We start from the raw sequence: 18276 nt of genomic DNA, 5'->3' as shown, positions 1-18276 counted from the left end.
ATGCTAGATTTCCAGCACTTTTATAATTCCCAGAAGATATTTCTTAGCTTTTGTCAGAGCCACCTGCATACATCCACTGTCAGGAGTAGTGCTAGTGCACAGTGACTGCTCAGAATCAGACTACAATGAATGTGTTGCAAGTGCAGAGCAGGGAAGGACAGATAACTCGGCTAATAAATAAATGAGTACCTTTAATAATCCAAGGGCGACATTAAAAATAACACTTATTCCCTGAAAGAGAACAGACAAAAAGAACACTGTCAGCATTTATATCTCGATTACTATGCTATTTGTCCTCAGAATACCCCATATTTTTAAAGAAATTGTGAAAACTTAAGGAAGGAAATGAATTATCTCAGAACTACCTTGAAAAATAAAACCTAAAGGGCCATTGAAAAGTTGCTTAAACACTTAGTTTCCCATTTTTCTGAGAAAAGAGCTTTTCTTGCCCTATTCTCATATTCAATAATAAGAAATGCTTTTCCAAAGTATTCCATGCTTCCAAACCAAAAGATCAGTCATAAAGTTGTGATCTCTCAGGAAATAACTCCTGGGGAATTTTCCTTTATCTTGTGCTGTCCCAATCCATGTACAGCAACCACTCTGTCGATAAGCCCTATATTCCAGAACTGAATCTGCTCAGGGCTCCCTCCATTCTGCAAATCCTGGGAGTAAGAACAAAGGAGAGGATGCACTATTTGTTGATCAAGTTAAACTGCTTAAGCTGCTGGGCCTCAGTTTCCATAACTAATACTCTCCTAAGGGTTTTCTGAGATAATTAGCTGAAAAGTTTATGTAAATTACTTGGCATGCCACTGGCCCTTAGTAACTACTTTACAGATGGTTGTTTATACTAGTGAAAAGCTAGATACAATTTAAAGGTTAGTGATTAGAAATTGGTTACATAAAGTATGGAACATCCAAATAATGGGATACTTTGCAGCAACTTAGAAAAATGGCATATTTGGTAATATTTATTTCTTCTGTTTCTTAGAATATTTCAAGCTGATTGGTCGATACAAATGATGAATTTTTTAATGTTTTGAATATAGCATAATTAGAAAGGATAGTACAGATGTGCATGTTCAAGTACATGAAATTTACAAAGAGGATACCAAAGCGTATAAATAACAATCATATTTTTAAATATACACATAGAGAACCATAATATATAGTGTTCCATCCATACGGAAACCATATTATTCTGTATAGTAATTATATATACACATATATGAACACACAAAAAAGGCTGAAAGGATACTACTTTTAACCAAACTGTTAAAAGCAGCTAACCTACAGACAGTGGGATTTGAAGTATTTTTAATTATTTTTACTTATATTTTCTATAAACATATATTAGTTTTATAATTATGTTTTTCTTAAACAAATGAACACACCACACAAAATCCAAAATTACACCATGGCAAAGACTGTTATTTACTCTAATATCTATTTTCTCTTTAGTAATAAATCTCTAATTTTTAGCAAATTCCTGCTCAGCTTATTTTTTAAAAAGTCTCCCTTGCAGTTAGGTGTGGTCGTATAACTAAGTTCTAACCATAAAGTGGAAATGCTGGATGGAACTTCCAGGAAATCTCTTTTAAAAACAGAGGATGCACCCTCTCCCATTCTCTAATCCTCCTAGCTTGAATATAGATATAATGGCTGGTGCACTACTCCTCCATATGGCTAACAGTCAGAGTGGAGGGAAGGCACGCTACTGCCAACATTCTGACATTTTTTCATGAGAGAGAAAAAAGCTATTTTTTAAAATCACTGTTATTTTGGGTTTCTTCATTCAATACAGTCAAACTTAATATGAACTAATACAAATGTCTAACTCAGTATGTCTTCTCATATCAGAGTACACCTTTAATAAATATGATCATTAGCTTTAGTCCAAGGAAAAGTCACTTAAACCTAGATTTCCTAGCAATAAAATAAAATAACTAAAGAGACCAATTCTGTTTTGACAGAGCTGACCCTCAAAACAGAATTTGTTCTCAAGTACACTGCAAACAAAAGCCAAAGTGCTGCGGCCTCTGATACATACCTCACATAAAAGCAGGTCGATGATATGGAAGACCATGTAGAGAGGGAATTTTGCAGTGAAGAGAGTAAGAAACCACTGGGAGGCATACATGTGCGCTTCAAGGCTTATATCCAGGAAGTGGTTGTACAGGTCAGGAATGTATTCCTGAAATAGCAAACCAATTACTTCTGGGCACTTATGCATCTGTCCAATTCCCACTAAGGAGGCACATAAATCTACCAGGAATAGGTCAAAAAAGTAAAATACTTGTGTTTTTCTAAAAATCTCCAAAGTGCTCAGAACACTTATCATCTGGTATTAAGCTGGCACTAAAGTAAACTCTTTTTTCCAGACCACAAACTAGTTCTAAAGAAAGAGGAATCCCCAAAATGGTGACAAGTATTTGGAAAGTCTGTTTTCCCCTCCAAATTATAAAACATTTGGGAAAGTCTGTTTCACTTTTGTTATGAGATTCCTAACCAGTCAGCTTCAGAGCCTTGGGGAGTAGTACTTCTTGACTGAGTTAGCTGTGGAAAAGACCCCTACAAAGTCATCTGATCTTTTGGGAGTTTCTCAGCTCACATCCATGAGGTGTGAAAGTTTAACACTTTGTTAATCTTTGCATCGTAATCATATAGTGAGAAATGATAAAAATGAAACCCATCCTTAGCCACGAATCGCTAAGGCAATCACCACTGCTCCCTGGCACCATTTCCTCAATTTGGTGCTTCCTTAGTCCTGTACTCTTTTTGTCAAACACAAGCTGGTTTCTCTTTTTACCTGCATGAGGCGCTCCAATTGGTAAAATTTGCAATGCAAATCTTCAAAGTTTTGCTTGAAAAGTTCCCTGAGCCCATAGTCAAACATGATCTTGACCAGAACACTGAATGCCTGTTCTTCAGGCATCTGTAACAGATAGGCAAGTTGTTGGGTAGGTAGGATGGTGGTGGGGAATCACAAAACATACAGAAGTTTTCTCAGGATATTAAATCCAGCTTTATATTATTGTCTTACCAGAAAATTTAGTGCTCTGCAGACACTCAGGCCTAAGGTTGTGTTTAAAACATTTATTTACTCAGACAAGGAATAGTTAACTCTTTGTCAGCACGGTTCCTGTCCTCAAGGAGTCTCCCACACAACCAGTATTAAAATAACTGTAATAGGGATTAGATATCAGTGATAATACAAGAACAGGAAGGCCTGTATCTGCCTAAGGCAGTCAGAAACAGACTTTGTAGGAAGGACAGAATTTGAGCTAAGCAGAAATAGGCTGATAAACACTGCAGGTGTCATCTTTCCCAAATCCTGGGACTTCTGTTTAACCATTTTTCCTTCCTTAGCTGCTATTTCATTCTAGCAAAATTGTTTTTCTTCCTCGCTGTTGTTAAAAACATAGCTTGTTATAGAAGAACCTTACACATTCTAAGGCTCGCAGTAATGCTTCTACAAAAGTCTCCTTCACTTCTATTTATATTTATAACAATACCTACATTTTCCATAGTTTTATGGATAACTATTTCCCTGAGAACCTGGCAAGATATTTTCAAAAGAGAAAAAAGAAGCACTGTTATTTAAGGATTGGTGTAAACGTAGCAAGCCTTCAAAAAAGTCAAGAAGGTGGGCAGGCTTCTGTGGAACAAGATGATGGAGGTGGGCTGAGCACAGAAATCACTGAGAAGAAAGCAGAACTAAAGAGCAAATCAGATTAAGTAGTAAGTGAGAAAAGCATAGTAGATCATTACTGGAAAGTTAAGAGTATTTGGGGCAAAAGCCTAGATTTTTGAAGTCTTTGTCATGGAAGGCAAATTTACTTTGCCACATGCAAGGAGATGTGGCCTAACCCATAGTTGTGATTCTGATGCTAGGTAGCCCATCTCCCCTCACTCTAAAACAAGCAGCAAGAGTTCAAAACAAGACATGGAGGGTCTGATTGGAAAACTCATTTTCAAGGGGATAAATGTCCTTGAACTGAAGGTGAGAACGAAGATAAATCACCCAGGCTTGTGGGACTTTGAGATATAAAGTCTCATTAAAACAACAAAACAAAATAAAAACTTAACCTCTTTACTCATGTCATAGCTTTATCATATTTTTACATGACTACCAATAGCAACAAGCTGGGTTCAGTTAAGAAAAACCAAAGTGGCTTTTGTTTTACTTGTACAGGTTGAGCAACCCATATCTGAAAATAAAAATGCTCCAAAATCTGAAACTTTAAACACTGACATGATGCTAAAAGGAAATGCTCATTGGAACACTTTGGATTTTTGGATTTGGGATGCTCAACCAGTATAATGTAAATATTCCAAAATCCAAAATCCACAACACTTCCGGTCCCAAGCATTTCAGATAAGTGATACTCAAACTTGCATTGCAATCTACACAAAATGTCTTAATACCCTTGAATAACTTCCTGTTGCTTAGAGAAGCAACATTCAGACTCCTTACCTGGGCTCCAAAGTTTTCCCTAACTTTCTCCTCAACTCCCAATCACTCAGGATACTCCAGTCAAACTGTCCTCCTTTCAGTTCCTCCCATACACCAAGCGTTTCCCCAATTTAGGACTTCTATATACTGTACCATTCACTTTGCCATTAACACTCTATTCTCTACTCCCTTTTCAAATAGATCTATTATTTTCATAACAACATTTTCAAAAGTTAACACAGAAAAGTACAAAAGAAAATGATATCCCTTATCATTTTCCAGGCTGCTCCTTAAAGGTCACTTCCCCTGAGAAGCCTTTAATCTGAGTAAGACTCCCTTGTTACAATCTTACACCAACCTTTTTATTATACCTTAATAGCACCACTGAAAGTAATAAATGATATACTTGTGTGATTATCTGCTTAAAGCTAGTTGGATTCACAAGCTCTGTATCCATGAGGATTGAGACCATGTCTCTTATTTACCTCTGATCTTCAGCACAGTACAGATCATAACAGGTACTCAAAACTCTTTGCTGACATCACCTGTGTGGTATTCCTGCCAAGCATTTTAAACTGAATCATGAGAAAATGAGACAAATCAAGAATGTGGGACATTTTATATCACAATTTGTCTGAATTTTTCAAAACTATCAATGGCATGAAACACACAAAAAAAGGCAAAGGAGTAATTTAGATTAATAGAATAAAGAGAAATGAAAATTCAATATTTGAATCTTCATTAGGTCTTGATTAGAAAAAAAAGCTAGACTCTATGGAGTAGACAATTGGGAGAAAATTGAATGTGTACTGTGTATCAGACATTACTGAATCAATGTGGAATTTCTTGGATGTGATCACGGTATTATGGTTATGATACAGAATTCTGTTGCTCCCAGAAGGCATATATATGAACAAGTATTTAGGAGTCTTGATGTTTGTTATTCACTTTTAAGAATAATTTCAAAATAAAATTTAAGTAAAAAAGAAAATGTGTGTTTATGGAGAAAAGAGAAAAAGAGAGATGAAGAGGGAGACAAACAGAAAAAGCAGTGTGGAAAATATTAATTGGTAAACTAGATAAAGACTGTTCACCTTAACACTGTTTCGAGTTTTCTGTGGATTTGAAAGAAAATAAAAAAGGTGGAGGGCAAAGGTGTTTGCTAAGCAAATGAATAAATAAAATGGTACTAAATGAAAGCCAACCTTTCTGCCTTCCTCCTACCCCAAAATACATAAATCTCAAAACAAGTATTAATGACAATGGCTACTTTAGGGAAGATAAAACATCCCCAAGGGTTCAACCAACATTAAAGTCTCTCCCATCATCCTATTAATAAAAAGGAAGTCTACCCTTGTACTAGTTTTCAACATTGCCATTTATTCTCATCATATATCTCCTCCACAATGACATTAAGTTAATTTAAGGAAAAAGTTCCAGCTATAGGAGTTAAAATTCATGCCTAAGAGTCTGTCCAAACCCAATATAAAACCATGCTCAAGCCTAAGGTTAGTATAAGCTGAGGCAGGCCATGTGTTAAGTCATAACGGAGACCTAGTTACTCACATGGAGAAGGAGCACAGCAGCAAGAAATGACTGGCCCTGGCAATAACCAATCTCTTCATCATACACAGAATAAGCCTGGAAAATAAAACACACAGAGGATATGTAAATGAATGCATCCACTTGTGGGCCATGGTGGTACTATAGGACCTTGAATACAGAACCTTGGAGGATGCTACCCACACTGGGACAGCATTTTGACAGGCAATAAGTGGTGCCAATACTTCTCTCCAATCTTAATTTTTTCTTTACAATGAATACAGCTATTACCACTCCATTTCCTGTGGCGAAGGACTAGCGAAGAGTAAGCAAAAACCACTTCTGCGCTAAAAAAACTTATCATATTTCCTTGTTGTTGTTCATGATGTTCCCTCTCCTTGGGATGTCCTTTCCCTCTCTCCGCCTGAAACACGCACTCTTCCTTCAGGCACCAAACTTATTTCAATTCCCCCAGAATGAATCCCTCTCTTCTCTGCCTCTATAGCACCTGCTACACAAGCATGGTTATTATTATATTACTACCACATTGCATTTTATTTTATTTTTAGAGACAGGGTCTTGCTCTGTTGCTCAGGCTGGAGTGCAGTGGTACAATCATGGCTCACTGCAGCCTCAACCTTCTGGGCTCAAGGGATCTTGCCCCATCAGTCTCCTGAGCAGCTGGGACCACAGGCTTGCACCATCATGCCTGGCTAAAATTTTTTTTTTTTTTTTTTTTGAGACGGAGTCTCGTTCTGTCACCCAGGCTGGAGTACAGTGGCCAGATCTCAGCTCACTGCAAGCTCCGCCGCCTCCCGGTTTCACGCCATTCTGCTGCCTCAGCCTCCCGAGAAGCTCGACTACAGGCACCCGCCACCACGCCTGGCTAATTTTTTTTTTCTTCGTATTTTTAGTAGAGACGGGGTTTCACCGTGTTCGCCAGGATGGTCTCGGTCTCCTGACCTCATGATCCGCCCGCCTCGGCCTCCCAAAGTGCTGGGATAACAGGCGTGAGCCAACCTGGCTAATTTTAAAAAATTTTGTATAGAGATGAGATCTCAACTATGTTGCACAGGCTGGTCTCTAGCCCCTGGGCTCAGGCTATCCTCCTGCCTTGGCCACCCAAAGTACTGGCATTATATGTGTGAGCCAATGCACCTGGCCCACACTGCATTTTTTTTTTTTTTTAATAGAGACAGGGTCTCACCATGTTGCCCAGGCTGGTCTCAAACTCTTGAGCTCAAGTGATCCTTCTGCCTCAGCCTCTCAAAGTGCTAGGATTACAGGCATGAGCCACCAAGCCCAGCCCCACACTGCATTTTACATGTCCATCTTCTCTGCCAGACGAGTAGGCTTTGTGAGGGACAGGGTGATGTCCTATGCAACCTAGTCAGCACCTCATATACAGCATGCATTCACTAAACACTGTTAATGTTATTCATTTTTCTTTCTGGGAAAAGCTCTTTTGGCAAAGACACCAAAATATAATTATTTCCACAATATCATAATAACTTTTCTGATAAGCGAGATTACTCTGAAAACATTTGTGGGTTCCTCTGGAATTCTTATTTTTATTTTTCTTGGCAGCAAATGATTACTACCCATCTCCTCTGAACATTATTTTGAACAGAATATTGACATCTAACATTCTTCATGGTTTACTCTTTGGTTTTTTAGTTCTTTTTCAGAGTTCTGTTTTTATATCTGGTATTTGTAGTTCTCATGTAAATGTGGTAGAAAGGGAAATTCCTATATCTTCAAGATGTTATTCCTTGTTTGACAAATTTATTTCTTGAGAAACTTCCTTTGTTTTCCACTTATTTTTTGTGCCAAGGTTCCTCTGTGTTCCAAGAAAGCAACTTAGAATTGGGTATGTTTAGAATATATAACTCTTAGCAAAATATGGTGACAATACTTAATAGATGCTAGTCAAATTAATATGCAACCAAATTTTATCACTAGCTTTGGTGAAACTATAGCTTTTAAAAATACATATATTATGATCATGCATTCAGAAATTTTCATGGAATTCAATGTAATCTTATTATACCATACCCATTTCATCACAGTTTATCTGATAAGAAGGCTACAGGGAGGAGGGAGGGATTGCATTGGGGAGTTATACATGATATAAACGTCATGCACATGTACCCTAGAACTTAAAGTATAATAAAAAATAAATAAATAAATAAAAAAAAAAAAAAAAAAGAAGGCTACAGGATGAGAAACACATATACTTTTCCAGAGACAAGATGTACAAAAAGGGCTTTAGAAATTATCAGTTTATAATACAACGAGGCACTACTTTCCTATCAAATTAATAACAATTAACAAATGTTAATACCAGTATTAACACTGTGCTAAAAATGAGTAGTAATATATGCTAGAACAGCTCTTTGGAAAACAGGCAATGTCTCTGAAGATATCCATTAGTAGTTTTATCAGTTACAAAAGAACAGAGGCTTTAGAGTTAGTCAGAGTTGGGTTAAAAATCCCACAACTGCCAATGTCTAGATATGGAACTTTTTTTTTTTTTTTTGAGATGGAGTCTCGTTCTGTCACCCAAGCTGGAGTGCAGTGGCACGATCTTGGCTCACTGCAACCTCCACCTCTCAGGTTCAAGCAATTCTCCTGCCTCAGTAGCTGGGACTCCCAAGTAGCTGGGATTACAGATGCCCACCACCACACTCAGCTAATCTTTGTATTTTTAGTAGAGATGGGGTTTCATCATGTTGGCCAGGCTGGTCTCGAACTCCTGACCTCAGGTGATCCACCCACCTTGGCCTCCCAAAGTCCTGGGATTGCAGGTGTAAGCCACTGCGCCCAGCCTAGATATGGATCTTGAGTGTGTAACTTAATTTGTAATATGAGAATAAGCCTAGTATTAATATCACAGAGTTGATGTATTCTTCTCATTTAGTCCTCTCATTTAACATGCTCAGCACAGAGCTTCAGCAATTATGTATTAATAATAGGATGAAATTGTACTGAATTTCTACAGGTAGAAAATGGAGGGGAGCATATTTTTCAGGCTGATGGAAGATAAAGGAATCATATAGGTGTGAAATTATATGATATATTTGGAAAATGTTTGGAGTATAAGTTTCATGTTGGCTGTAAGGAAATCTGGGGGAAGAAAAGACATTTCACTAATTCATCAACACTTAATGAACACCTTCTATAGACCAAGCCCTGTGCCAAGTGCTACAGATGCTACCATATCTAAGAAATGATTCCTGCCCTTGAACACATCACAGTTCAGTGGGGAAGTTAGACAAGTGAATCAACGAGAGCACAGTGAGAAGTTCAATGTGGTTAATGCATACAATATTTGGAGAAGCAGCAATAAGGGCAAAATCAGGATATAATACAAAGTATCTTCAACACTAAGCTAAGGAATCCAGGTAAATGAACTAGGACTTTTCATTTAATTCCATGGGTTATAAAGTAGCAGTTATAAAGGTTTCTGTGGAGGCCACTGAAATGATCTAATTCTGTGTTAGGCAAGGAGTAAAGAATAAACAGGCTAGAACCCAAAGGCAGAGCAGCTTTTGTAAAACTGCCAGCAATGTAAGATACTGGCCTCTACCAGGGCAGTGATGAGACAGAATGAAGCTAAGAGAGACATCAGTCATACCTAACACAACCTAGACAAAGACAGGACTGAAAACTAACAGAAATGATTGTCTCCAGCAGGACAATGGTATGAGAGAAAAGGAGGACTATGTTTCATTTAAAAAGATACAACAACTTAATGTAATGTGGGTCTTGTTGGATCTTGATTCTACCAGCCATATTAAGGATATTTGAATATGGAGTAGCTACTAATTGGTAAAGATGGATAAACTTATTTTTTAGAGATGTAGTATTAAAAAATTAGGATCATGATGTCTAAGATTTGTTTTAAAGTACTTCAGGAAAAAGGAAAAAAAGAGACAAAGCAACTGTGACAATACATTGACAAATAATGAATTAGCGTGGGGGATATTAACTATATTTATCAGACTAATCATTATATTAATTAATGTTTATGCTTGAAATTTTTCATAATAAACCATGTTTTAAAATGAACTCTATTTTTAAACCCATTCTGTTTGATATACTTGACAGACTTTTACATGGAGATTAATTGTCTGCTGGAAATTTATACTTTGAATTAATATAGATTTGAGAACATCTGTACAGTGGTGATAGCTGAAGCTTTGGGGGTGGAAGGGATTACCCAGGGAGATGGTGTAGAGCTAGCGAAACTACCAACTGATCACCCAGAGGAAGGCCTCTGGTTTAGCGGCAGGTAGTGTGAGATAAAATGATGAAGTCAGTGAAGTCACGAGAGTGAGCCCGTACCCAAGAGGGTGACATGTCTTATGCTCAAGAGCAGAAAGCTCTGCAAGGAAAAGCATCATGAAATAGGAATTAGAATATAGTGGGGTCAAAAGTATGTAACGAGGGACCAGAGGGAGTGGACACAGTGTTACTTTCCAGGAAATTCTGTAGTAAAGTAAGAGATGGCAGGGGTCACCGCTTAAGCAGGAAATAAAACTGGGAAGGGGCTAAAAAAGGATGATCAGAGAGGAAGATTACCACAGAAATCATAGCTTTATGTATCCTACGTAAAAGTTAAAATTAAATCTAAAAAATATTTCTCTAAACTCAACTGTCCTTGTAGTTTAAATCTAACTTTTCACTCGTGAGCCTATCCTTTATTGCTAGCCTGTCCTAAAACCCGTTGTCATATAGCATTAGGGACATGTCTCATGCTTTATTTATACTTACTACATAGGAGATGCTAAATAAGTACTTGATTACTTTTGGGAGGAAAAGACTAAAGACGAATTCTGAGGACAGACGAAGAGCGAAAAACTCCGTTCCTACCTCCTCCTTTTATAACCCAATCGCTCTAATGTGCCAAAATCTATTTGAAAATGGAATGCTGAAATTGAACAGGTTATCACTCCCTTTAGTGTTTGGGTATAGATCTTTTGAGAGAAATCAGAATCTCCCATCATTTACTATGCTGCAGTGCTATAAGTCCACCTGGATAGGCAATGACACTTCCCACTGTGAGATGGTACCACAGGTACCAAGTTCATCACTTACAAAGTGAATACTGAAAAGGAGTCTGCAATGTCACAGGGCTCAGAGGTTCTTAACATAAAAACAAATTTTGAAAGTCTAAATGTGGAACTGTCATCTAAAAATCCTGATTAGAAATGGAAAGGAAACCCTACCATTTTATTTCTAATTATTTTCTACTCTTTTTTTTTTTTTTGAGACGGAGTCTTGCTCTGTCACCCAGGCTGGAGTGCAGTGGAGCGATCTTGACTCACTGCAAGCTCCTCCTCCCGGGCCCACGCCATTCTCCTGCCTCAGCCTCCCGAGTAGCTGGGACCACAGGCACCTGCCACCGCGCCCGGCTAATTTTTTGTATTTTTTTTTCAGTAGAGACGGGGTTTCACCGTGTTAGCCAGGATGGTCTCGATCTCCTGACCTTGTGATCCACCCGCCTCAGCCTCCCAAAGTGCTGGGATTACAGGCGTGAGCCACCGTGCCCGGCTATTTTCTACTCTTTAATGAGTCTAAAATTCTGTTCTCACCTTTGACTTTGCAACGTCTTCTCTCTTTTTTGAATTCTTGAACATCAAATACAAATTATACTTTGTAGCTGTTTCTTATATAATTTCAAAGCAGAACCACCACTCAAAATTGAGTCTTTTTTTTTTTTTTGACTTGAAATACCTTGCATATTTTATATAAGGAATCTTGTCCATCTCCTCCTGTGTCCTTAAAGTAGTCATGGGCTGGGAATGTTCGGTTAATATCCCGGGTGATAGCACTGTCCTGGGGAGACTCCTGTGGAAACATAAGGAAAGAGAGGTTTTAGTTAGGTTACGTAAATTCTCATTCAGGTTTACGCAAGGTCTTCTCATTTACACACTTTAAATGTTGCAGGGACATACATACATATATGCATGCCCATAGTTACTGCCTCTTCAGGGACCAACCACTCAAGCAAAAGCAAATGTAAAAGGGGAAAAAAGATGGAAGAAAAGCAACCCGTTTCATCTATACACTTCCATATTATACTCCATCCTTACTGCAAAGAACTGCAGCTGCTGCCCCTTCTATTGTAAGATGGAAAATATGCTATTAAGAATGGATTTCCCATAGGAAAATACTCAAACTAATCGCAAAAGGAGGAGGTAAAGTGCTCCCAGCAGAAAAACTGCTGCTTTAATTGATGCTTTGGAATAAAGCCCATATGCCAGTTTTCAAATGGAAAAGAGTAGTTACTTAATTGGGGTTTGTCCTAGAGGCAAATGGCATAAGAATGCACAAAGCAATCTACTCAGAATGAACCAGACCACCAAATGCCAAGAGATTCAAGCAGGCTATGGAAAAATATCCTTTGCTTTTTCCAACGGACAAAAACTGTTTCCTCTTCTATAATGAGTTAACTAACACTGAACAAATGTAAATAATGTCAACAAACCTTTGTAAAATACACCAAGCACCCAGCTATTTCCAATATTCTCCCCTTGTTAAATTTCATTTGCTGACACAGTAAAGAACTGGAACACAGAAACATGACCTTCTATTTTTAACAATGCAGTGTCTTCATAGCTAAGACAATAGAGTTGATTCTCCTTGGTAAGAATACATCATAATCAGTATACTACCAAAGAACATGATACTTCTGTTTTAAGATGAAAAATGCAAGTGCTGTTCTTCGCTTGTCCAATAATTTCTCTAGCCTTTTGGGTAATCATGTTCCCAAGGCCATGAATATTTTATGGTTGTGGGATCTGAACTAACTTTAAAGCCTATGCTCTTTCTTAAACAGTAAACTATTTATACCTTCAAGGAAGTCGCCAAATTGCTTTTCAAAGAGTTTGAGTGGCATATGTTACTTCTAGTTATTAATATAGTGTTAACAGTTAATGGCAGCTCAGGACCATGGTGCTCTTCAACAAAAGGAAAAAATCCAAGGGATATCTATGACTACAGCAACTAATTACATGGTGGTAGCTTCCAGAATGAAATAGAGCTCGGCGTTGGAGGTACCTCCAAAAGTTGAGAAAGTGGGGGAGAGAGGGAGAGCAAGCAAGAGTGACCAACAGAGTGAGTGAGTGAGCAGGCGCACAGATTTTGGGGAGGGCAAGGTAGCTAGAACTGTAGGGTAGAGTGCTAGTGAGGAATAAGCTGAACAGAGAACTGAAGAGTTAGAAGAGGGGTCCCTATGAGACATGAATCATAAATAAATGACAAGCTGGATACTTCATCAAAATTTAAAAATCTTACTATTCAAAAAACTGTTTAAAATATGAAAAGTTAAGTCATAGGCCAGGACACAATACCTACAAAACACATTTGATAATAAAGTTTGAGATCTGTAATCCCAGCACTTTGGGAGGCCGAGACGGGCGGATCACAAGGTCAGGAGATTGAGACCATCCTGGCTAACACAGTGAAACCCCATCTTCTACTAAAAAATACAAAAAACTAGCTGGGCAAGGCAGTGGACGCCTGTAGTCCCAGCTACTCGGGAGGCTGAGGCAGGAGAATGGCATAAACCCGGGAGGCGGAGCTTGCAGTGAGCTGAGATCCGGCCACTGCACTCCAGCCTGGGCGACAGAGCGAGACTCCGTCTCAAAAAATAAATAAATAAATAAATAAATAAATAAATAAATAAATAAATAAATAAAGTTGGAGTTGTATCTGGAATATGTAACTCTCTAATGAGAAAGACAATTTTTTTAAAAGTAGGAGGGTGTAAATGATTCAGGCGTTTCATGAAGGAAGATCTAACACATGGCAAATAAGCACTTGAAAAGATGTCAACATTACGAGTCCTCAGGGCAGTGCAAATTAAAACCACAATGAGACTCCACTACATATCTACAAAATGCTAAAATTAAGAAGTGTTGGCAAAGGATAAGAAACAACTAGAACTCCTATACAATGCAAAATGATACAAACACTTTGGAAACAGTTTGGCAGTTTCTTACAATAGTAAACACATAATTACCATACAACCCAGTGATTCCATTCCTAGGTATTTACCAAAGACAACTGAAAATATAAATGCATGAAAAGACAAACTCAATGTTTACAGCAGCTTTATTCCTAACAGCCAAAACTGGAAACAATCCAAAGAGAATCAGATGAATTTAGGAATTCTATAAAACAACAGAAGTTCTAAGAAATGCTAAGAATGATAGACTGTGGTTTAAGACAACTATGCAGGTTAGAAAATTAAATTGAGAATGGAGAGGAATATGGAAACCTTCAAAATATTTTACATCAGTTACATCAATCATATCACACTGATGATGGAGATGACAACCCGAAAAAGGATACAGTTATTAGAGGTATGAGATTTGGGCTGGGCACGGTGGCTCTCACCTGTAATCCGAGCACTTTCAGAGGCTGAGACAGGTGGATCACTTGAGGCCAGCAGTTTGAGACTGGTCTGGCAACATGGTGAAACCCCGTCTCTACTACAAATACAAAAATTAGCCAGGCATGGTGGCAGGCGCCTGTAATCCCAGCTACTTGGAAGGCTGAGACATGAGAATTGCTGAAGCCCGTGAGGCAGAGGTTGTAGTGAGCCAACATCATGGCAACTGCACTCCAGCCTGGGCAACACAGCGAGACCTGTCTCAATTTAAAAAAAAAGAGAGAGGAGACAAGATTTGGATTCAACTGTATACAGGATGTAAAAATAACAAAAAACTGAAAATACGCTCTATAACTGGGCCAGTTCTTGTCAATCTGCCATCCCATATCCATTAATCACAGAATTGTAAGAGAATGAAGGGGCAAAATGTCCTTAAGAGAAGGTCAATTTGAAAAGTCACACTCAATTTTTGATGCCTTCAAGAATGATAATATATTGAGGAGTTCTATGTGAATCATTTGCTTAAAATATTTGGCATTAGGAAATATGCTGAAGAACTTGGATTAAATTCATTTGACTTGCTGGAGGCCACATCATGCAAAAATGATGCAGAAATTCTAATAATGATAAATTTAGTAAGTTCCTATCAGAATGATATTAAATTTGAAAAGGTTCTGAAAATAAAACACAGCAACATTATGGATGATCTCCTAGAGAAAAAAAGCAAAGAGCTTTTGCAAAATAGTCAAAGCAAGTGCTTATAAAATTAAGCTTTATACAACAATATATATTCGTTTTCTTTCTTGTTTCGCTCTTGTTGCCCAGGCTGGAGTGCAATGCAGCAATCCTGGCTCACCACAACCTCCACCTCCCCAGTTCAAGTGATTCTCCTGCCTCAGCCTCCCGAGTAGCCGGGATTACAGGCATATGCCACCATACCCGGCTAATTTTTGTATTTTTAGTAGAGACAGGTTTTCTCCTGGTCAGGCTGGTCTTGAACTCCTGACCTCAGGTGATGCGCCTGCCTCGGCCTCCCAAAGTGTTGGGATTACAGGTGTGAGCCACAAAACCCGGCTGTATTCATTTCTAAGGAGTTAAACGTAAGTGTAACTGATGTAGAGAGCCCGCCAATTCAACACATATAACACTATTCATGGCCAAACTGATGGAGTCAACCAAATATATCCTCTCAAGGAGGCTGTAGTTAGCAAAATGGCTTAACAGACAAGTTTTTATAAATGTACTTACGGCAACAGTGCACAGATGGTGACTTTAAAAGAACACGAAATGAATGGCAAAAATATTGTCAGTTGTTATGTTCTGAAAATTACTGCTGTTATAACAGAGGTAGGTTTTTTTTTTTTTTTTGGTCAACTGGTTTTGTGTTTCGGCTAATTCACTTATCCCAAGAAAAACACCTTTAATCTCCAGAAGAAAACAAAAATGCAATAGGATTATGCAGTATTGCAAACTTTTTCTATAAAGGGTCAGGTAAAACTTTTTGGCTTTGCAAGCCATTCAGTGCTGCAGTTTTTTAACTCTTCCCTTGTAGAGCACCCATAGACAATACGTAAATAAACAAGCACTGCTGTGTCCTAACAAAACTTTATTTATAAAAGCAAGAGCAGGCCAGGCACAGTAGCTCATGCCTGTAATCCTAGCACTTTGGGAGGCCGAGGCGAGTAAACCACTTGAGCCCAGCAGATTGAGACCAGCCTGGGCAACATGGTGAAATCTCATCTCTACAAAAATACAAAAATTAGCCAGGCGTGGTGGCACACACCTGTCTTAGCTATTCGGGATGCTGAAGCAGGAAGATCCCTTGAGCCCAGGAGGTGGAGGTTGCAGTGAGCCAACACTGTGCCACTGTGCTCCAGCCTGGGCCATAAGAGAGAAAACCTGTCTTAAACAACAACAACAACAACAACAACAACAACAACGAATAAACAAAAGTGAAAGGCAAATTGAACTTGGCCCTGAGGTGGTAGTCTGTTTACCCTTGTTATAAGTATACTACAACACAGTAATTTGTTATGGTCAGCATGACCAGAGAGAAGATTTTCGTTATGATTTTAAATATACTAACATGTTATTAATTTTATACATGCTTTGCCCTCAAAAACTCTGTCACAACCTGCTACAACTTGAAATGTGTATCTCTTTGAACACTTTTGTACCTTTTTCATGTAATAACAAATGTTAAAAATGTTTGCTGCATTTTGCAAACGTCAGTATATTCCTGTATATGCAGTGTAGTAAACGTTTAAATAAAACCCTGCAATTGTAGTGGCATATAGTCCCTAACATTTCAAACAGCAAAATAAACAGTATATACAGCTCATAAATTATAAACACATAAACTGACACCCATGAGACTGGCTAAAATAAAAATACCAAATGTTGGTGAGGATATGAAATTACTGGAACTCTCAATGGTTGCTAATGGGTGCGTAAATGATATAACCATTTTGGTAAAGAACATGGCAGTTTCCCATAAAATTAGATATATATCTAACTACCATGACCCAGCAATTCTATTCCTAATAGCCTCATGTGTAATAGCCCAACTAGAAACCTCAAATGTCCATCTATAGAAAAAGTGATAAATTATGGTATATCCATCTAATGGAATACTACCCAGCAATATAAATGAACCTTTAATACATGAAACAACACAAATAAATCTCAAAAACATTATGTTGAGCAAAAGTCCATGGTGACAGAAATCGAAATGGTTACCTGGGAGTGGGTGGGAAATCAAATGAAAAGGGGCATAAGGGAACTTTCTGAGATGACAGAAAAGTTTACATTTTATTTGGTGTTTACACAAATATAAAAAATTGTCAAAACTCATCAAAATGAACATGTAAGGTGTATGTTTATTGTAGGTAAATTATAGTACACTCACAAAAACTGTAATCTCACATTCCCCACCTCACTCCACCAACATTTCTCAACACTTCTCTATTTTGTGAATGGCAGCAGGTTTTACCACCTTGTTTCTGATTCTAGCTACCATGAATGATCACTGATCTTGAGATCTCTCTGCAGAGTCTGGATTCTATCTCTCTCTTTCCGTTTCTAGTGCCTCACCCAAAGGCAGACCCATGTTTCATCTTACCAAGACTATTATAACAGCCTAAATGACTGTCTTAGTCGCTTTGGGCTACGCTAACAAAATACTACAAACTGGGTGGCTTATAAACAACAGGAATTGTTTTTATAGTTCTGGAGGCTGGAAATTCCAAGATCAAGATGCTGGAAAATGCAGTGTTTGGGGAAGGCTCGCTGTACGGCTCATAGGTGGCATGTGCTCACTGTGTTCTCATATGGGGCAGGGCAGCTCTCTAGGCCTCTTCTTTCTAAGGGCACAAATCCCATGCATAAGGACTTTGCCCTCATGACCTAAACACTTCCCAAAGGCCCCATCTCCTAACAGCATCACATTAGTGATTAGGTTTTTTTGTTTTTGTTTTTTAAATTTTTATTTATTTATTTGAGACAGAGTCGCGCTCTGTCGCCCATGCTGGAGTGCAGTGGCATGATCTCGTCTCACTGCAAGCTCCGCCTCCCGGGTTCACGCCATTCTCCTGCCTCAGCCTCCCAAGTAGCTGGGATTACAGGTGCCCACCACCACGTCGGCCTAATTTTTTGTATTTTTTTAGTAGAGACGGGGTTTCACCATGTTAGCCAGGATGGTCTCGATCTCCTGACCTTGCGATCCGCCGGCCTCAGCCTCCCAAAGTGCTGGGATTATAGGCGTGAGCCACCACGGCCAGCCATGATTAGGTTTTAACATATGAATTTTGGGGGGACATAAACATTCAGACCATAACACTGATTTTCCTTTATCTCTTTACTTCTACCAGCACAA

General features: G+C 38.4%; 1 protein-coding gene across 5 annotated transcripts in view; it reads right to left on the bottom strand.

Moving 5' to 3' along the window:
• The window catches only part of RABGAP1 (RAB GTPase activating protein 1), a 166622-nt gene that overhangs the window by 28609 nt on the left and 119737 nt on the right, over positions 1 to 18276 (bottom strand). For all 5 annotated transcript variants that reach the window (XM_033190393.1, XM_033190403.1, XM_033190410.1 and 2 more), the window contains 5 exons: positions 11741 to 11854; positions 6026 to 6100; positions 2813 to 2938; positions 2054 to 2197; positions 190 to 231 (listed from right to left, as the gene is read on the bottom strand). In XM_033190393.1, coding sequence (XP_033046284.1) covers positions 190 to 231; positions 2054 to 2197; positions 2813 to 2938; positions 6026 to 6100; positions 11741 to 11854 — 501 coding nt within the window. The remainder of the gene's footprint in view (positions 1 to 189; positions 232 to 2053; positions 2198 to 2812; positions 2939 to 6025; positions 6101 to 11740; positions 11855 to 18276) is intronic.

The sequence above is a fragment of the Trachypithecus francoisi genome, unplaced genomic scaffold (genome assembly GCF_009764315.1).
Source record: "Trachypithecus francoisi isolate TF-2019V2 unplaced genomic scaffold, Tfra_2.0 Contig01585, whole genome shotgun sequence".
NCBI lineage: Eukaryota > Metazoa > Chordata > Mammalia > Primates > Cercopithecidae > Trachypithecus > Trachypithecus francoisi.
Note: the sequence above shows the minus strand (reverse complement) of the source record. Positions and strands in the feature narration are given on the sequence as shown.